General features: G+C 38.3%; 1 protein-coding gene across 2 annotated transcripts; it reads right to left on the reverse strand.

Moving 5' to 3' along the window:
• Positions 1-276: 276 nt before the first annotated feature.
• LOC140941073 (uncharacterized) lies at positions 277-21,105 on the reverse strand. 2 transcript variants are annotated; one of them, XM_073390032.1, is made up of 20 exons: positions 20,838-21,105; positions 18,854-19,008; positions 18,475-18,543; positions 17,077-17,237; positions 16,486-16,629; positions 16,078-16,155; positions 15,513-15,617; positions 14,710-14,863; positions 12,921-13,009; positions 12,008-12,049; positions 11,355-11,409; positions 9,996-10,062; positions 9,178-9,261; positions 8,152-8,273; positions 7,005-7,085; positions 6,691-6,814; positions 5,876-5,951; positions 4,958-5,105; positions 3,940-4,019; positions 277-2,296 (listed from the first exon to the last, which is right to left on the reverse strand). In XM_073390032.1, the coding sequence occupies exons 1-20, from the start codon at positions 21,097-21,099 to the stop codon at positions 2,179-2,181; spliced, it is 2,214 nt and encodes a 737-aa protein (XP_073246133.1). In that variant the 5' UTR covers positions 21,100-21,105; the 3' UTR covers positions 277-2,178. The 2 variants fall into 2 exon arrangements, with proteins under 2 accessions (XP_073246133.1, XP_073246135.1); XM_073390034.1 differs by lacking the exon at positions 12,008-12,049.
• Between the last annotated feature and the right edge of the window lie 941 nt (positions 21,106-22,046).

Below are 22,046 nucleotides of genomic sequence, written 5' to 3' on the forward strand. Positions count from 1 at the left end.
AGAAGATAAATGCTTTTCTAGTCTTCTCTATATGCTTTCATAAAACTGTTCCCAATAAATGATGCTTAGATAAAATCGTTGGGCAAATTGAAAATGACTTAGAACGCAGTTTTGTTGAACACTGGCTAAACTACGTTCAAATATTTGGCCCTTAGTCTTTGATTGCCTCCTTATTTTTTAAACTGACCAGCTGGTTACACTGGCCAAATGACCTAGCCGTTTCAGTGAAACGCTGTTCATCAATCCAAACTGGCACACTTCAAAAGATTAGCAGCATTCGTTAAAAATAATTCTATTTCCTTCAACATTCGTTATCATACATAAGGTATATTCAATCCTCGAAAAAGACTTCCGATATCTCTGGATATCGGACGGATGAAAACTTAGCCTCTCATGTTAAAATAACCACATATAACAGTTTTATTTTTTGTTACACTACTCTAGGGTCTCGACAAAGTGATGGAAGACCAAGATGATCAGACGTGTCTTGTTGCAGGAATTTCTGTGTCCTTCCAGACACAGTACTTCTACTATGTAAACTGGTTTGCGCCAATCACGCTGCTGTTGAGCATTTGGTGTTTTGTGTCCAATGCAGCTGTCATCGTAGCGTTATTGAGAAGTGGAATCAAATCCATTCGTCCAGGCCTGTTAATGCTTTGCAGTCTTTCCTTTACTGACCTTTTACGGAGTGCAATGGCTACTTTCACGGTTTCCGCTTTCAGATTAAAGCACCTACTTAACAATCAAGTTTGCCAAGTGTACTCGGAAATAGAGACAATGCCAATGTTTAGTGCAACTACGATCACTTTTCTTGGAACAATCCTAAGTCTCACCATTATCAGCATCGATCGTTACGTAGCTGTCCGAAGCTTTACTCAATACAAGTTCTGGGTAACCTGGCATCGCGCCCTCGTGGCCTGTATAGCAGTTTGGACGGTGTCCATTACAAGTGGCTTTGTCAGAGAGGTGGCTGGCCAACAATCAACCCTCAAAAATGTCCTGCTACCTGCCATCTCCATACCCTCAGTAGCAATCATCGTCATTCTCCAGATCATGACAATTCGTCTCCTTCGTCGCCACAACAGGGCTGTAGCCGACATGATGGAGGAAGGTAATGCAGCAAATCCTACAGCTAACACTGCAAATGCCGCCATAGAACGCAGGTTGAGCAAAATAACAACAAATGTGGTGGGGGTATTGGCATTGATTTTCGTCCCTGTTGCTTTTATCAATATTCTCACGGTTGTCACAAAAACAAAATATATAGAGCTTTTGGGGCCTGTCCTCTCTCCCCTAACTATTTTGTGGTCAAGTATTAATCCGGTGTTGTATTATAGGGGAAACGAAAAGGTGAAACAAGGAATAGTTAGGCTTGTTAAATGCCAATAAACTGGTGTTAATTATATTCATTTCACCCGAGATCAGGGTCGCTTGATGAATGAAATTCCGCCGAGCAAGACGAAATGAAGTGGGGCGGGTAGAGGCTTTCTGATCTTCGCAACATCTGCACCCAACTTCTTCGATTATATTGACTGGCCGATCTTTAAACTACTGAAATTTATATTTGACCGTTTCATCTGGTTATATTTTCCTCGGCAATTTTGCCCGATTTTCTGGACAGAGATTTTTAAAAATCTTATTACCTAATAGATGCCGTGTCGTGTCTCTGATCAGCAATAGATCACAGAGGACGTCAAAATGTGGTATAAGCACAAAAATGAGTGGCACACCAGCCGCGGGCAAGAGTGTCACCATGTTCTTACCGCAGTTTTGTTGTGTTAGTGCTATATTCAAGGTCTTGAATGCTCGCTAAATTTAATTAACCGAATTAGCAGACAGTAAAACCCAAGGCAAAGGAAAACACTTTTTTTTTCTGGTTACCTTGAACAAATTGGGAAGGAAAAAAACAATGGAGCTAGCTTTTAAAAAGCTAATCCCAAAGTAATATAATTTAAAAAAATACACCTACAATTTGAAATGAAAAATTACTTGAACACCGGACGAAGTTTTCCGTCCTCAATCCTCGCGTTCCCAAGTTCTTATCACGTGTTGCGTCGTCTTTGCTAAATCTGCCTAATTGTACCCTATTAGGACGGTATGTATATGTCAACAAGCTTGTAAGAAAGTCAAATAAAGTTGAAGTAGTTGAAAGCCTGATTGATTTTTTGCGTGGCTGGACTATTGAAGCCCATAGCTCCTCAGTAAGTAGTCGGGTGAAGGCGGTCGCCCTCGGAAGTCTTGAAAGACATCACTTGGGTGACGTGCACCACCGCTGGCCAACACAGTATCACGAAACCTACGAAGAGAGAGTTTTATGTGAAATTATGTGTGAAGCAACGTACAGGCGGCTTCTATCGCTAAGGAGCTGTCATGATAATTGGAATTGCATTTACAAGACCCACAAACGCTTTGGAATCCACGAAAACCCAATAACAATGGTTTAAATAAATAATTTGACTAAATACGTAATGACCATAATCCGAATCGAGAACTATGCATGGTTACGGTCACTTGACTGTTGAATTCATTGCTTTTCCTGTTAAATCCTCTCGATATTATGCCTACGTCACGTGGAATGGTTAAGATGTGTTGAAAAGTACTCCTCTACTCCACCCAGAGAACAGGAAGGTCAGCAGGGATGTAATGCTGACCGAACAGGAACAACAGACCATTTCCATTTCATTTTCTTTAAGCCTTGTTTTCAAAGCCAGTCCTGCTGCTCTTCCTTTCAGAAGAAAACAACTTTTCTTTCACAAGCAAATTAACTTCGTTCCATATACAGTAAAAACCCACGACTAAGAACTGGTTTTTAACAACCTGTTAGGATAAAATTTGCCAGTTAGGCACCCTCTATACAAAACCTGTTTAGCCTAAAATTTAAAACAGGCTCGTATTTTCTAAAATCTATAAAACACAATTCTCTACACTTGGGCAAATGAGATAAGTGAACATCAGGATTCTCTTTGGAAACATCTTATTACTCCACCTGCAATACTAATTTACTAGTATGCAAATTTTATATTGCAATAAGCTGAAAACCACTTATACAGTTTTAAGGGATATCGAGGAAAGACGCGCGGGTGGTACACGATAGGAGACGCAGGAGCAATGTGCGGAGAAAGAAAGTGAGAGCTCACTCGCGCGTTCGCTTGCCACTCGAAATGGAGAGGTTGCTCAGTCCAAAACATAATATAAACATAGGTAGTCGTGCGCGTTCGCTATTACGTTAGGAATTCCGAGGAAAAATTCCAACTATTACATACTTAGCAACGTCCACTATTGTTCCACATCTCCATTTTCACCCATTTCAACCATCCCTTAGCAATTAACAACATTGCGACACTTAAACGTTCATGACACAAAATATCCACTCATGCGCGTGATACAAAAAGCCCAAGTGTACGCTCGATAGCGTCTTGTTGGTATTTAATTTAACGGGGTTTTATTTTCGCGATTCCAACAGTCAAATAAAGAGGGTATTAAATTTTTTCAGAAAGCCTGACCTTATCAAAAATTCTATATAAACTGGAACAAGTAATGTGTGAAATCTTTGCAAATTTGGCGTTAATTCACAATTTAAGGTACAAAATGGAGCTTACCAGTAAAACCAGTTAGGAATTTTTTCTCTGTTTTGAACTTTCTATTTGGGTATTAAATTTCGCGAGGATTTCACAATCGCGATAAACGGGAAGTTAAAGACCCGCGAAATTGAGTACCAATAAGGCATGCATATTTTTCTTCTTCAGAAAATAAGAACCTATTTAAGAACCTATATAGCCTAAATTTGTACTAATTGCCATTTATGTGAGAACCTGTTTAGGCTAACTTGACAAAATGCAGGTTCTTAGTGGCAGGTTTTACTATACTGTAACTGGTTGTTCACCAGACTCGCTTATAAAGAGGCCTAAGGTAACCCCAAAAATGGCGATTACTATATACCTTCTTCCCACTTCACGCAGTGCATTCCTGTTGTTCAGCCCAACTTCCACAAATGCACTGAAAGCATCAGCAGACATCACCTTAAATCGCAAAGAAATCAGTGTATCAAAGACCACAAAATAACTCTTGATAACAGGGTGACTATATTTGGTCAACAGATGTAATAAGATTAAAAACGAGAATTCCTTCTTCAGTTACTTACTTCTCTTCTTTCACTTAGCCTTTCACTAGACCCCCTCCCCCTCCTCCCCCCGTCAACGGCAATTTTGTATTTAGTGCACAAAGCCCTTTGAAAACACTCTTTAAACGGCAATTTTTTGGGGGAAAGACTATCACTGCCGCTGTCTTGTCAAAATGTGCTTACAACTTCTATACTATAAATCCTCGGGTAATTAACTATATATAAAAATATTCTCGTCATAGAATGCTCTTCTAAATACAGTAATAATAATTGAATTAGGTTTTATTTGTCAATATTTCATCAAATTGTTTCCAATTTCAACTCTCAGAGGGCAATCGACTCCCAAAGTTGCTTCATCCCATCGAGTCAATCACCATTACAAGTCATTCAAACTTGTTTTGCTTTGCTCGGAAATTCATCCTCAGAACCATGTTGAAGGTCAGTTGAGGAGAATCACACCAAGTGCAATTCCTTAAAGCTCCACAGATGACAAAAACCTGAATTTTACAGCTTAAAAAAATCAGTAGATTTGATGCTAGTTGTGGCTAAAATCCACTAGAAAGTGAAGTCACGACAACTGCTTCATCTAAAAAGCAGTAAGACAGTCGAGGGGCCAAATCACTGAACTGTAGAGACCGTTTACCGCAAGAGGGTCCTTTCCTGAATATATGTGCGATTGCCGGTTAAAGGGTTCATAAAAATATTGAAAAACAAAGTAAAATAATAACGATAATAAAGTAATAAATAAATAACTCTTCGGACACAAGAAAAGCTGAACTTTCGGGAGTGACCGCTTCATGAAGTGGGAACACCCAATACAAGTTTTATTCGACATACTTCAGCCCATTTGTAAGAGTAATATCCAGCAGCATAAGCAGAAGAGAATATGTGTAAAAACGAGCACGGGAATCTGTCTTCTTCAAGCGGTTTTACAACCGTGTATTCTGTCGATATCCTGTCTTGAATAGTACGCCATGGATCTGAACTGGAGTAAACAAGAGGAAACAAGAGAAAACATCAAGGAAGGAAGAAAGGAAGGACGGAAGGAAGCGCACTGAGGATAGAAATGCGCTTATTAAGAATCTATATTATTATTATTACTATCAAAGGGGCTGTGTCGAGGTTGTCTTCTTCTAGGATTTACTGCTTATATCCCTTCTTTTTTTTGATAAGGGACTTGACGTTGGCGACGAATTTACTTGTATTTGACAAAATCACAGCATCGTATCAAGCAAATATCTCTCCCAAAGCATTATATCAAACCATACAAACAACAAAAATGAACTTTAAAAAACTGTTAAGCTAACAAGTTCGGCAAAACCGCTATTTCAATCCGTTCTAATCTTCTTCAAGTTTATGCATTTGTGCCTTTATTTGTATTTGCTGTGCTAATTTTACCTTATTATTTCTCAAACTCATTAATAATTCATAAAGAAAATTCAAAGGAAATTAATGTTTAATGAGTGTTTGGATATCAGATGAAAAACTGCTCATTTTTGCATCCTTAATCCCGGCAAAAAAAGCTGTTCACAAGAGAAATGGTTTGGAATTTCATTCTTGGTGTTTATATAGGAAACAGAAAATTACATCGCCGCTTGGAGATACGAAATTTCTCTTCGAGTGTTTTTTCTTCTATTTCTTTTCTTGTTTTGAGCAGTTATTTTTTTGTTTCACTCAGTTTAGTGGCGTTCCTAATGCTTGGACATTGATAAGGGTTGTGACAGAGCTACTATATTCCCACTATGCTGCTCTCACCTTGAGTGTATTTCCATATCAAGAGCTCCAAAATATAATTGACGTAACATATGAGAACCAGCCATAAATTTGCGAGCTACGGGAAACATAAGACCAGATGTTGCTTATCAGCAATCGACGCAGCACAACTGTAAAAGCATTATTTCCTCCTGTTAAAGAAATTTAATTTCTTCGATTATAATACTCACCAACCTATCAGCCAGTAGAGAAGTCCACCTACTTCGGTTGTGACATTCTGCATACTTTACTTTTGCTTTGGAAACGCAATTCGGAGCCGTTTTATCAAAAAGGTCAGTAAGAGCTCTTACCAATTGGCTGATAGCCGGCGTAATTCTCACTCCGGCCAGAAGAAAAAAAAAAACTCTTTGGTATATTTAACAATTATTCCTCGAGCCCGAATGGGCTCTGAGTCAATAGCCCATGAGGGCGAGGGAAATAATTGTTTTAATAAAATCCAACTAGTTGGTCAAAAATATCGAGAATAAAAAAATTTTAGCTAGTTAAAGCTAGACTTTAATAATCCTTTTTTGCCGCTAAAAAGCCACCGCTTTTCGCTACTAGAGGGCTATAACATATAGCTTAGTAGTAGCTCAACCAATCAGAACGCAGCATTGATAATAGACCACTAGTTGGATTTTACTAATATACTGTACACAATGCTAGGTAATGCGGCCTTGGAGTAAACGGGCCAATTATTGCGCGCAGATTCCACAGACAGCCTAAACGATGGGCGAGGTATCAACCTGCTAAAAACTTTACAGAAAACTTAGCAGTAATTTCTCGTCGTAATTGGAACAGGACAGGTCTCAGCCTACCTTTGCAAACCTTTTCAAAAAGTCCATCCGGTAGACTTTCACCCGTCCGATAATGGCCGCTAACCAGATCCATGGTGGCTTTATCGTATAGCCAGTTTTCCATAAATTGAGATGGTAATTCAACCTGTGATTATCGATAATAGACAATTATTATTCCAATTATTGAAAACTAAAAATTACCTGTCTCCAGCACAAGCCGAAGTAATGTTAAAGTCGTCAAATATTAAGCAGTTTATGCAATACGCAAAAGCACTTGCTATTTTAGCCAATAAACGAGTAACTTAGCGGTGGGCTTGTTTTGTTAAATGACTTACAGCGTCCCATTCGATATTCTTTATTCCAGCGGCGTCGGAGTAAGGTACAGTTGTTAACATGTGCTGAAGGCCATGACCAAACTACGGAGGAAAAAGGGAACAAAAAATTACTCAAAATTTAGTTCTTGAATAATTACAGGGTTCATACAAAAAATTGCAACTATTTTTCAAGGACTTTTCAAGGACCACATTAGATTTTCAAGGACCACCAACTAGGAATATAGTTTCACAGATTGTACAAAAATGCACATTCCCAGTCTATTCTAATAGGACTTTAAGGCCTGAACTGTTTGCTTTACCAACTTCTCTTCATTTTTCAGTTCACTTGTCTTAAACTGATAGTTAACTATTGCATAAAACATAGAGCACTTTATGTGAATAACCTTTAAATTCTCTGAGCTATGATTTATATTCTGTCTTGGACAACCAAAAAGCATAAGAAAATTCTTTCGAGGCCACTACGCTCAAAGTTGAACAAAATTCAAGGAATTTTCAAGGAAAAATGGAATCCAAGGACTTTTCAAGGTCTCCCCTAAGATTCAAGGACTTTTCAAGACTGTACGAGCCCTGTATTATTCTATGCCCAGTAAACACCATTAAAACGTTTGACCAGCTTCAGTTAGTAGTAAGCGCATAATAGTTGGTTAGTGTATAAAGTTTAGTAATAGCGTATATATAGTTAGTTTTTTTAATCTTAATGGCGCAGTTACCGTAGGACGCCGGGATACGATTCGAAGATTTACCTGCCAAGGTAGGTTTTAAGCAACCGAGCGCAGAAAATTCCAATGACGATTTAAGTACATTAGAAACAACGTGAATTTCCCAGCGACAAATCACCAGAACATCGTTCCCATTATACGAATGCGATTTGAAATTATAATCGGCTCAAGAATCGTACCAAAATTGCCATGAGTAAGCAAGCCTTTGCGGGAATCTGAGGGGATCTGAGAGAGCTGAATACCGACAAACTTAAGCATCCCTCCCTTTTTTCTCGTTCTCTTCCATCCTTCCCCCTCCCCCCCATCCCCCATGATGCAGGCTAAACTTCAGATCTTTAGAGGAGAGAAGTACTGAAAGGGGCGTTGACTACGGGGCTTTTGAAACCACAACCTTCTTGGCCAAACTAGAAGTAAACGGTTTCTCCTACCTCGTGAAAAAGTGTCTCCACTTCTCTGAAGGTCATGAGAGAAGGTGTTCCATCGGCCCCGGGAGGAGACTGGTTACAAACCAGGTAAGCCACAGGTCTCCTGTTAAGAATCTCACTTTTGTCTGTGTTTAAAAAAAAACAAAAATACTTGTGAAGACTTGCCAAGATTTCTCTTGAATGTGGCTTTTGTATTTTACAAGGGAGATTTTAACATCTCTTGTAATTATAAATCACTAAATGTATTAGACGTTATACGACTTCCAGTACAAATCTCGCGCCTTTATTTTTCAACCAATCAGAATCCGTCAAGGTTGACAGCCCAGATACTCAAAACCTGTTGGCTCATGTTTTCCCGCTCTTCACGTCTTTATCTATAGTTCTGATTGGTTCATGGAATGATTTTTTAACCCGTGTGACTTGATCCCGCAGTTACATTTTAGTTTAAAACCTTTTCAGTTTGGCTATGCATTCCTTACATCTAAACGTCGCTCGATGAAAAAGAGAATGTCAATGACACATGTACATGTAGCACAGATTAGAAGAACGGTTGTTCAAAATAAGTCGCTTTTTGCCAGGTTGGAGGTCTAGGGATCGCTTTAAGACGCGGTTCAAGTTAGGCTTCGGGTGTCAAATTGCCGAAAATTTGGGTCGCACCATTACCAGAATGTTTTGGTTCTGGCAAAAATTTTCCGGAAAAAGAAGTCCACTTTCATTGAAGGTCCTCTTTGAGCGGTCGAAAACGAAACTTAACCCTCCAAGTTCAAGAATTATCGTTCCTAGTCCCACTACACCGAGAAACGATGAGAATTAATCAGCATTTCCGATGGAACGTGAATAGAAAGGCTTCAACCAGAGCAGATATTTCCTTTCCAGTTGATCGAAGAATTTCTTTCTCTGTTACTCTGGGTACTGAGATAAAGTGGTCATTGACCGGTCAGCCTGGCATAATGAAAAGCCTTTTACGTTTTAGCAATCAGCCCAAAAAGTTAGAGCATCAGAAAAGCATCAGAAGCTATGTTTCATTACCAATGCACTGATCCATCCAGGCTCCCCCGCGTTTCTCTGATGGCCGAGAATATGGATCCAAGAAAAACGAGGCTATATGACTTCCTTGACAAATAAAATAAGAGAGAGAACATGAAATAAATGTGGAATAAGATAAAAAAACAAAATATCATCTTTAATTATAAACAATACTTCTTTCAAAAATGGTTTACAGCTTCGAGACCAATTTTGGAATGTAAGACGGCGATAATGAGACAAAGCGCTATTTTACGGAGCGAAAGGTCTTGGGTTCTAATCCCGGGGCTGAACCAATACTCAGGTTCTTAAAAAAATAATAAAAATACATGAAGAACAAGGTACTGCCTTTTCCCCAGCAAACGGCTAGTCCTTCGCGTGGCTCGGATGAATACGCAGAGATGGCGGTCTCGTCTCCAAGTGGGAGACGTAAAACAGTTTCCACGACCAGTACCTAAAAGACAAAAGTCATTGGCACCTCTTTCCTCCTCCGGCAGAGGCCTCTTGGTGTCCAAAGGAGGCTGGATAGAGCCGGGAAAAAAGAAAGTGCGTGATGAATGATGGGAAGGTAAAAGACGGGAATAGACGCTAACACCTCCACTGTGCGCTTACTGTTTTCCGTTTATTGCTTATTTTTATAATACCCGGCGGGAGATTCTGCGGAAGAGAAAATAAACAACCGTGTTCTCTGGAAATTGACATTTGGGCTAACTACTTTGCATATCGGTCCGCTGTTCAATGTTTGAACAAACTGTAACCGCGGAAATCATCTTACGATTTACAGCCATGTAAAGAATTTAATACCCTTAATGACTTTCACTCACCTTTATCATCAATGATGTTAAAAAACCTTACATCTGAATGCCAAACATCTGTGTCTCCATCCGCTGCCTACAAAAGGATTACGTTATAATTGTTGTAGTGGTAACGTTGTTTCCATTAAATACCACTTACCAACAAGGTTAATGAGTTATTTATTATATGGCCTATTTACAGCTATTAATATAAAACACTGGAAGTAACTGGGGCCTGCGATCAAATAAACCCAATAACTGGTCAGCGGATAACTTAAAAAAACACATCACCTCAATGAGTTGTACACTTGAGCTTGCGATACAGTCATATGACACTGGTCAGCGAATACCCTTTTTTGACAGCTGTCAATTGACCATAACATATGTCCACTATCAAGTTAAACACAGATGGTATATGCCTTGGACACCTAGCTAACCTAGCTAATAACACCCAGTCATAACAAGAAAATCTTGCCCGCTCAGCAACCAATCAGAGGGCGCGTACTATTGTAGCCATGTAATAAAAAAACCTAAGGCCATATCTACCGTCGAACTTCACATGAGAGAAACCTAATACTAATGAGCAAAATGTCGTTAGGATTAGCCCCGTCCTATGTGAAATTTGACGTTTGACTCGGGCCTGAGGCACCATGTTATGGAGATGCCATTTTAAACTAAATCCTATCGACAATTTAACTATCCGGGGGCTGGAAAGGCTCCTTTGTTAATACCAGCTCAACAAGAATTTGAAAAACAAGTGCTATTGTCTATTCGGCTCTACGATTGGCCAATAGTCCAAATCTCCTAGCAACCTTCCAAGAGTTTACCACCCAGTTACTCTTTAGGGCTGACACCGCGCGCTTAGCGCCCGCGGCCTAGGATTCGAAGAGAACGCTCGGTTACCAAGACTTAAAACATTCTTGGTCTTTATCTTTAGTCTAGAGTCTTTTGTAGGTCATTTATAAAATACAACTTTGATTTATTTTGTTGACTACTACAATGTTGTTGTTGATCTTTTTGTTTGCGCTCTATTTTTACGAATGGCATGCGTTTTTACTTCAAAACTACAAGTAAAATTGTCTTAACACTTTTATTCTTGACGAACTTGATCTAGCATAGAGAGAGGAAACGTTCCGTAAATTCTATCAAAATATCCCTTATCCAAACCCAATTCGCTGGTAAACGTCTCTGTAAATTTCGGAATCTTGGACGTGACAGAGAAAGTCACGTGTTTAAAGCAGTAGAATTTCGACAGTTAAAAGTAATTTGCATAACCTCAGCGCGCATTGTCTACAGCTGACACAGTCCCTTTAATTCCAGATAGACCCGGTATAATGTAGTACGAACATAGTCTAAGGTACCACAACGATGACGACGTAAAAGACCCACCTTGATGGTAATTCCAAACAGCTCGGATGAAAGTTTGAAAAGTCCATCTAAAACCCTACGAGGGACGGATAAAAAAAGCCAGCAAGTTACAAGATGTTTTAAAATTGAAAGGCCCGCACTGAATGCACTAATTATAAGAGGACGGAACAACGGGAATTCGACCAGATTTGTTCTGATTGCATTCTAAGTTAATCGAGAAATAATTCATTACGAGAAACTTCCCATCAGAAGAATAATCTAGTCCTGACATGAGCCGTTGATGAAGACAAAACTACAAAAAATATACAAAATACGAAATACACACCTACGTTCTAAAACAAAAATACGGCAACTACAAAATACAAAAAAACAAAAAAACAAAACCAAAACACATAATAGTAATAATAATAATAATAATAATAATAATAATAATAATAATAATAATAATAATAATAATAATAATAATAATAATTTAGTAATACTTTTTTTTATTATTTATAGTTTCGCTTGTTAAAATATTTCCACCAATGCATTTGGCTGCATATGTTAATTAGCAAAACGGGTTGTCGAAAGCTCGGGTTTCTTAAACCAAAACCAATTTTCTCTTGACCTTAGAGGAGATTTCATTACAAAACTGTCTGCTTTGCATCTTTACTTAGTTAAAAGAAACAAACCTTGGTAAGGGAAAATATGGCCTTAAATCCTCATCAGTAAAGCTGAAATATAATTATTTAACAGTAAATCAAATGAAAAACAAAAACATGGAAATACCAGTGAAATGGCGGAAGAAAGTTGACTAACATCAAACTTGATAAATGAAGCATTACAAAGTCAATGAGGATCTAATACAAATCAGGAGGCAAAAGAGAGATCTCATGGAAGCTTAGGCTTTGTGAAACTTGGCTATGGGATATTTATGATGGAGTTTCGCTGGTTTCAAGCCTGACATAACAATATTACATGTATATAATAACAAAAGCATTTTCGCATAATATTTTGGAACTATCTTGTTTTCTTTCTTACCTTTAACTAAATAACAATAACAAAAAGAGAAAGAAAATATCGTAAATGACCAGATAGACGCCCACTTCCAGATAAACGCCTCCTATCTATTAAACGCCCCCGCTTGGACCCCTAAAATTCAATAGACGACTCAGGCGTTTATTAGGCCATTTACGGTATTCCTTAGTGCATATCCACGGAATAATAATTCTTTGTCTACCATTTTAGATCGGGGTTGGAATTTGAAATAGTTGGTTTTTAAGGAGAGGAGAAAACCGGAGTACCCGAATCGAGAAAATCCTCACGCCTGCAAGCATACGCAAGAACCAACTTGATGACCAACATCCGCGACATGGGGGCAGTAATAAACAAACACAGACGTAAGGCGGTTCTGTGACAAACAAAAAACTACAAAGTAAGACAACCGTCCAAGTTGCAAGCATTTTGGTCGCCATGGCGACTAAATTTTTGGAGCTGGCGACTTGATTTGTAAAAAAGTCTCCCTAAGCCAAAAGAGTTGATGGCCAAATGGCGAACAAGCAAAAACTTTAACTTGGAGGGTTGTAAGACGTTCCTTGCTCAAACCTGAACAAATGTTCCCTTTGCTTTTGTGACCAGAATGGAATGTCCCAGTGCTTTAGCTCTCCAACAAAACCGTTTTCTTCAGCAAAAGCCTTGAAGAAACAAAAGACACAACAAACAAACAAAAATAACACTGCAATTGCTCTGGTGATGGCTCTGGTCTGGCCAACAATAAGCTCTTTGTACTGGCTCTCATTTTCGCACTTGATTTGTGTTGGTTTGCTTTGTTTTCCTTCATTATTGGTTAATTTTTGTTTTGTTTCGTTTTTACGTCTGGCATAGTCAGTTCAAGATAGCAACATACAATTCCCCATCATGTACCTTCTAATCAACTGGCCAGTAACGCCGGGGTCAAACGTCCAACTTGACATGGGACGAACCTAGCTAATTGTAAAGAGCAAGAACAATAGATTTTGCCCATTAGCATTTGGTAGGTTCCTCTTACGTGAAGTCCAACGGTTGACCTTGACAAAGCTATGCATGAACCTAAGTGTATTTTTCATTATAAGTACAGCCTGTGCAACCTTTAGCCTACTTGAGATGGGTGGACTATTACTAGCGGCTTCCTATAATGGTTACCATTAAATTATTCTGTTCCTCTCCAATCTAGTAACAAAATGTGTTTCAGGCCTATTCTATTCTATTAAATTGTTTTCAATAATTGTTTGGCCTCAAGTGATCCCATCATCATCATCATCATCATCATCGTCATCATCGTCGTCGTCGTCGTCGTCGCCATCATCATCATCATCATCATCATCATCATCATCATCATCATCATCATCATCATCATCATCATCGTCATCATCGTCGTCGTCGTCGTCGTCGCCATCATCATCATCATCATCATCATCATCATCATCATCGTCATCATCGTCGTCGTTGTCGTCGTCGCCATCATCATCATCATCATCATCATCATCATCATCATCATCATCATCATCATCATCATCATCATCGTCATCATCGTCATCATCGTCGTTGTCGTCGTCGCCATCATCATCATCATCATCATCATCATCATCATCATCATCATCATCGTCGTCGTTGTCGTCGTCGCCATCATCACTAGTGACCTTAAGCAAGGACGACGACGACGACGGCAGTGAAAACGTCGGTAAAAAAATGAATTTGCGTTCTTTCAAACTTAATCGCGTCTTTGGACCCGCTCAATATGTCAAATGCAGGCGACTTTTCCTGGAGTTGAATTCTTAAGGATTTTATTCAGGTTCTAAAAGGGGAAGGAAAATTCGTCGTCGCACATCCACGTCCTTCAGAAAACGGCAAATTAGGAGATTTTACGTCATAGTCGTGCAGTGGACGTCAAAGAAATGTACTAAAAAGCGTGATGCACGTGCAGAGCTGTTGTTTTGATCATAAAACCTATTGTTTTTTTGAATTCGTCGTTGTGGTCGTCGTCGTAGTTGCTTAAGCTCCCTATTGTTGTAATAGTCATCGTCATCATCATGACCATTGACAAGGCTGTGCTCTAAGGAAAATTGACGGGTGCCCAGCACTCTGAACCTGTAAAATCTAGGGTGCCCAGCATATGATTTGTATGAAAAATCTGAGATTTTCTAGTCGCCCAGGAGCAAAAGTTGGGTGCCACAGGCCACCGGGCTCTGATAGCGCACAGCCCTGATTGACCACTGTTATCGCCATTGCCATCGCCATTGTCACTGCCATCAATATTATCATCATAATCATTCTCACCATGATCACAGTCATTATTTTTCTTTGTTACCCTATCACAACTATTACTTAGGATAATGATTTTTATTGCATTTGTTACCTGCAGAGCTTGTAGTTCTGATTTCGCTCCAGTCTTACTTTTACTCTGCAAGTCTTTGATCATTTTCCAAACTTCTGAAGGGCTATCAGCCATTTTAGAGTCCAGGGACAAGTAGGCGTAATTCTGAAAACCCAAGAGGTCAGCTTTTTCTCGCCTAAAATGCGCAACATAGGATAATAAAATAATTCCATGAGTAACTAGCCGTTGAGTCATATTAATTAAATAGCACCCGTGAACTGTGCTTGAAGGCCCAATGTCAGTTCATACCTCCAGCTAAAAACATTTAGATTTACATATCCAGATGTACATTTTATTATTAGCACAAAATTCTCCTCATAAAAGAGCCGAGTGAATAGACCCACGCTTTTTTTTCTTCAAGTTTTGATAAACGCCAGCTAGCGAATACAATGTATATCTACGCTACTGCAATAAAGTAGCTAAAATTAGGAAGCTTACTGAGTTTAAAAATGATACGCTAGAAGAGAGTGAAGATATCTCTGCAAGAAGTCGAGAAATTCTTCAAGCCTTTGTGTAGTGGGGGGTGGCGGGTGGTTGAAGCTGGGGCAGAAATTTGCCCCCCACCCTACAAACGTCTTTGCGGCACTTTATCTTCGTTAGTTTCAAAAAACCACTTTCAAACTTGACATCTTTCACTAATTTTAAGGTGTTCTTTAAAGACGGATTTTCGCTGGACCCAGTCAAAAGTTGAAAGAAGCCGTGGAAGGGTCTATGATTTCATAAATATAGGCAATAGTTACAAGTACAGGCGGTATTGAAGGGCAGATTTAAAGTTTTTACCATACCTTAATTGCCTTATTTCCTCAATGATGTTTGAATTATTGGTATCTCCATGTGATGCTCTTGTGATATATGCCATGTACATTTTTTCACGCAGGTTTCTACTCTGACTGTTAATCGAAAACGAATTTGTAACAATCATTGATTAAAATGTTGCATTTCTTTTGTTGTTCTCTAAAAATAACATTACTTCGTCAAAAAATTCAAGACCATATTTAAGGTTTGCATGTAAGCCCAAATTCAGAATACCTGTAACAGATAAGACATTAATAGAATTCCGGAGTTTTATAAATAGTGTAAAGGATAGTGTAAATTAATTTTTTGACCAGGTGACATGTTCCTTTTGGATCACTGTATCATGGCTAAACTAAAAGTCTGCGCTCATACAATTTTAAAGATTTTTTTTTCTTGTGGCGGGGAGGGGGGCCTTTAATTATTGGATTAATTGCTAAAGTAGAACTGCCTTATTCTAAAATTCTAATTCTAAAAGCCTAAAATTATCGTTATCGTTTTTACTATTAGACTGTCTGGAGTGAGTATTTCAATTTTACCTAAGTTACGTGTACCTACCTATATTTCATGAAGGGCTCAAAACATGGCAAATCCAAACTAAGTTTCCAAGGTCCAGCCATGGGATCCGTGTGCTTTCTGGCAAATTAAATATATCATATAGTGAGTTTATTAAAGCACTAACACTGTTTTATAATATAAAAGCGATATTATATTATTATTTTTTTAGATTGTGGGCGATTTCTCCTTCAATTGTTACACGGATATACCTTGAATGGAAAATGCTGAGATTACATGTACAGTGAAACCCTGTTCTATGGACACCCACTTATATAGATACCCACATATGAGAGACAGTTTCGTTTGTCCTGATGAAAAGCTCAATTATCGTTTTCTCCAAAATTCACCTGCTTAATGTGGACACTGGTTAATTAACACATGCAGTATAGAATTATCAAAATATAAGACCTGGATTCTTCTTTACTTGCAGTACTGTCAGCTGCTGCTGCAGCCTCTGCAGTTAACTTCAGCAGTGACAATGGTAATCCAGCAACATCCTCAGGATCAGTCAAGACCATTGAAAATGACTTTGTTGCATCTAAGACATTGTTACTACACAAGTGAAAGAATATCGGAGAATTGTTAAATTTTCTGGTTTCTGTATTTTAAGTGGCTTTTTTGAGGCAGTCTATTGTTAGCTCTAACTTTGCCTTAAATCCCCTACCTGGCGAACCAGTAGGGCCTTGCATGCTTTCTGGCACTACAACCATTAAACTATGATATGATAATGTCAACGATGATGATGATGATGAGGAGGAGGACACTCACACAGTCATATGCCTAGATTTGAGCATATAGACAACCAGCTGTTGTGTGTCTTGACCCTCATATTTGATAAAAAAAGTAATAATAGTACAATGGTGCAGTTGTTTCTATTCACTTTCAAAAGATGGATAAGTGAAGTAAAAAAAGGAAAAAAGATGAGAAGAACACAATCTGTGATGCCCATGCAAGTGAATGTGCCCCCTGTGAGATGTGAGACTTGCACCATAATTTTACCTGAATTTATTTCCTAGCTCAGCAAGTCTCAACTGAATGGTGTTGAATCTCTCTTTTTCCTTTCCCTCCAAGCCAACTCCACCATTTCTGGCTGATCTTAGAAAAGCAGTTACTATGCGCTGCTGCCCTTCATCAAGTGTAAGTTGGTCCTTCTCAACTTTCTTTCACATGTAAATAAATAAGATGGTCAAGTCAGCAGGTTTATACAGTGTAAAAGCAGTAAAATAAAAGATTCTAGTTACAGACTTTAACCCTCTTGGCCCCAATATCCACTTACAAATTCTCCAAACTGATCTCCATACATCTCCTTTAAGAATTAGTTGAGAGAATTTGATAAAAGATCATGGAATTTTCTCTATGATGATCATTTTATTAATTCTCATAACTTTATCTCTTGACAGTGTATGGATATTGTTAGGAGAAAATTGTTGTTGGTCACTATTGGGACTTAAAGGGTTAAGACAGAGATTCTGTTTTATATTATTCTCAATTAAGTGTTAAAGCCTGGTCATGTTAAAATAGTGCTTACAACGTAGTGTTAATTAACTCCCATGAGGACATTTTTGAAGTATAAATGCGATCAAGCAGCATTAAAACTTAAACCACCAAGATAGAGCAGAATAAGTTACCAGTTTTTTTTACTCTCAGAGTCTACAGTGTTCAAGAGTGTACAGAAAGCAGTTTACAGTGTATGGAAAAAACCTCTATCTGAGTTCAAAAACTGGTGTGTGACTACTCTTTTCCAAGGATACATTATACCTGTATATCCAATTTCGATACAGAGAGATACTGTGAGAATTTTGGCCACAAAATTAAGTTGTCCTTTCACTTATTATTGTGAAAATTATGGCTTAAAACATTTAAAGATGATTGACATGACACAGAGCAAATACAAAAGAAGGCATAGAGGGCCAAAACTGAAAAAGATTCAAACACAAATTGCAAACATGTTATATAGTCTGACTGACAGTTTTTCCAGGTTCATCGTTGCTGTATGTAACTTGAATATTAATCATGCTTTGGAGGCCATTGATTCCTATGGAGCTGTGATTTTGTCATTAACAATTTAATATTAACCCTTCAAGTTCCAATACTGACCAACAGCAATTTTCTCCTAAGAATGTCCATACATTGTCAAGAGATAAGGTTGTGAGAATATAAAAAATGGTCACGAAAGAGAAAATGCCTTGATATTTTATTAAATTCTCTCAACTAATTCTTAAAGGAAATGTATGGAGATCAGTTTGGAGAATTTGTATGTGGATACTGGGGCTTAAAGGGTTAAAAACAACATGAACTGGATTGACTTTAATTATAATTTTTGCATTATAGTTAACCTTGAAGAATGCCTCATGTAAAGCTCGTGCATGTACCATTACTATTGAGCATTACACTTACCAAAAGTGCATCATAAAAAGGAACACTCTGTTTTGCCTTCATGGCCACTTTGACAACTAGTGGTTGAACCTGATAAAACACAGTAAATTATACAAGTTTTAATAACAGCAAAAACCCACTGCAAAATTACAATCAGCCAAATAGCCCATTTAAACAGGGCTGATTACAATGACAATTTATTTGCTCGGTTAAATAGTTTTATGCCTTTCCCTCTATTAAAGTTACGTGTACATGCAATTATTGCATGATGGGTGCTGCATACTTCTGCCTTTGTTTTTAAGTGCTATCTTCTTGTGACTATGCAAAACAGAAAAAAGGATAAAACTAAAAGCTACTAAGTCATTGTGGTATAAAGATCTATTAACAACAGAATGCTTACCTTTTCATAAGAAGTACGTAATTCTGGACTATTACGAACTCCATTTAAATGTGATGCCACTCCCCAAGCATAACTTAGCTGACTTCCTATTTTTTCCAGAGGCTCAACAACTGTTTCCCAAGCTCTATCACTCGTGGAATTGTTTTCACTAAAAACTAAAAACATGGCATAAGATAAATATCATTGCCGGCCTTGATGCCTTGATTATAAAACTAGCAGGTCCAAAGAACATGTACAGTCCATGAACATACATGGACTGTAAGTCAAACAATTTCTTTCTGTTGAGCTGCAACTGTAGGAGACTCTTCTTCTTTTTCTTTATCATGCAGTAGCAAGGTGAGACTATAATATTCTGATTAGTAAAATGTGACTTCTAGGAAATATGTAAAAGTCTTCCATAGGTATACATAATATATTTTTTTTCGTTTAATTGACAAATTATTGAATCAGTATCATGACAGCTAGGGTACATAATATTATCATTTTCTTCCTTCCCCTGAAGATGGAATAAAATTGCATGCACCCCTGAGGAATTCCATAAAATATCAGTCTACCCCTGAGCTGAAGAATATGGGTCTACTCAAGAAGAATTTGCCCGGGACGAGACTCCGCAGTTGGGGAAAAAGATGAAAAAAAAAAAAAAACAAATAAAACGCTGTAGTCTGGGGAAGGAAACCAGTCTAGTCTGCTATTCAGCTCACTCCGCTCACCAATTTTCTATGCCATTTCACTCCGTTTTTTTCCATTTTTCCCTCACAGCAGAACCTGCTGCCAGGCTACTAGAGAATAAATAAATAATTATAGGTCTACCTGTGAAGAATTTTGTGGAAATTAAGGCTCCAACCCAAAAAATTCCATAAATTTTTTACTCTACCCCTGACAAAATCCTCTAATGGACATCAGTCAATTCCAGCTGCACCCAAACATAACACTAAACGTGGAGAATTTCACTGGAAACACAAGCAGATTCGAAGATTGGTTCACATGTCTAGGAAGGGAAAAACTTGCCTGCCTTTCTTCATTGCTTATCAAGCCAGAAGTCAGGAGCTATTGATGTGAATTTACACATTTTTTCTTTTGGTTATGGAAAGAAATTTCTGTTGATCTAGGATTTGAATAAATTTGGCGATGGTGATATTTCTAATTTTAGCTATGATTATGTATCATTTGAGGAACTTCATCTACTTTTTCATATTATTTAACTATTCAGAACAGATAACTTTTAATACAGCACACTACCAATGAACTATTTAAAAGAAGTAGACAATGATTATAAAATTAGCCTGAGAGCAAGCTCTCTAGGGCGCTCTGGCGGTGGGGCGGGAAAAGGAAGGAGAGCTTGCAACTACATCTCTGGAATTTGAATTCCACCTCCAATTCCCGTGTCTCCCCGTCGACTGAGTTGTCAAAATTTCCACCAATCAGCGCGAAGCAGAAATAAGCACAAATGTAAACAAACATTGAAAAACACATGCCAAGAGTAATGATGTCATTGCTAATGTCATCTGACTGCAAATCAGCATTTCGCATTGACTTTTTTGATGCATATATTCAAATTAAAGAGACATAGTTGCAAGCACTTCTTCCTTTTCCCACCCTGCCGCCAGAGGGTGTGGTGAGCTTGCTCACAGGCTATAATAAAATAAGAATCATGAAGTGGTGTCATTGCGTCCAAAGTCTCCATTAGAATGGCATTTTTACAAAGGGAAGAGGTAACCAAAACGAAAAATCACACATTAATATGCACTACTCGCTGTGCGATCAATGAAAAGTGCCGCAGTGTTGATCGACGACGAGGTCGTTTGCGTCCCAGCCGGGAGGAGTGGGGCATGGTCGTACCGGGAATTGACTGATGCATAATATATATATCAAAATGCCATAGTCCATTCGTGTTTGGAAGTCGCTCATACTAGCTGGTTGCGCTGGAGTATTTTACACAGCTAGCATAGTAGTTAATTAAAATATTTTAAAACCTTACAATTACCTTTCAATGTTCTCTCAAACTCAATAAAATCATTCTCGAAATCTTTAGTCAGCTGTTCGATCGCTGGAGCCAAATGAGCGGGTTGGATTTCCTTGAAGCGTGGCAAGGATTCTTGGTTTAGTAAAGGATTATAATCACTATAAGTACAAATCGGGCGCGTAAGAACTCTTAGTTGCGAGAGAAATGCGGAAAGATGAAAGCATCGTAGCTGAGTAGACCATAGATTTGCCAACTTTGGTATAGAACTCACAACAGCCGCCATTTTGCATTTTTGTAATCCCGCTGGACAAAAGTAGCTGAAAATGGAGGCGCAAATACAACCTATTTTTGATCCCAGTCTACCTCGGAAACGCAGGGGCTAATTGTAAAAGTTTTTCAGGTCTGAAAACGATGTGAAAAACCTTTCTTCGCGCCAGTTTTTCTCTCACCCGTTTAGACTTTCCCTCGACATCATTTTATCATTACAGTCGACTCCCGATAATTCGAACCTTCAAGGGAAATAGAAAAAAGTTCGAGTTATCGAGGGTAAAATTATATAGAAAACGATCTTAAGGGATATGAAAATTGCTTCGAGTTAGCGAAAGGTTCGAGTTATAGGGGGTTCGAGTTATCGGGATTCGACTGTATTTCTAACGTACCGTACTTTACATGTGCTCAGCTTCACTTAAAACATCGCAAAATGAAAGGGAATCCAAGACAATCTTAGATTCTGAATTCCACGCCATCGATTCCGGATTCCAGGTACTGGATTCCAAATCGCTGTCAGTGGGACTTGGATTCCGGTTTCCAAACCTTGGTGGAATTCCGTATTTCCTGAGCTATATTCCGGATTCCATAAGCAAAAGTTCCTCGAATTCCGGAATCTGGATTTCCTTACATGGGGCTAAAAAAATTTCTTATTCTTAATAACTATGCTTCAGTGCAGAAACCTATTGCCACCTCTTTTGCTAGCGCTCTCTCTCTGATTTTCACTAATTTCGTAATAAATATGCCCAATACATGGTTCCTTCCGTTGTAGTATTGCGTTGTCAATCAAATCTGTCGTAATTAGGTAATTAATGGCGGACTTAAGTAATTAATTGCTGTAGAGAATGTAGAGTAATGTAAAAGATGCTTACTAGCTTAAGTTTATTAGTCTCTATATTCTAATCGAAGTAATATGACTCGTTCTCTTGTGTTTAAGACAAGACAACCGGAGAAACGGGAATG

Source organism: Porites lutea, chromosome 6 (genome assembly GCF_958299795.1).
Source record: "Porites lutea chromosome 6, jaPorLute2.1, whole genome shotgun sequence".
NCBI classification, from domain to species: Eukaryota; Metazoa; Cnidaria; class Anthozoa; order Scleractinia; family Poritidae; genus Porites; species Porites lutea.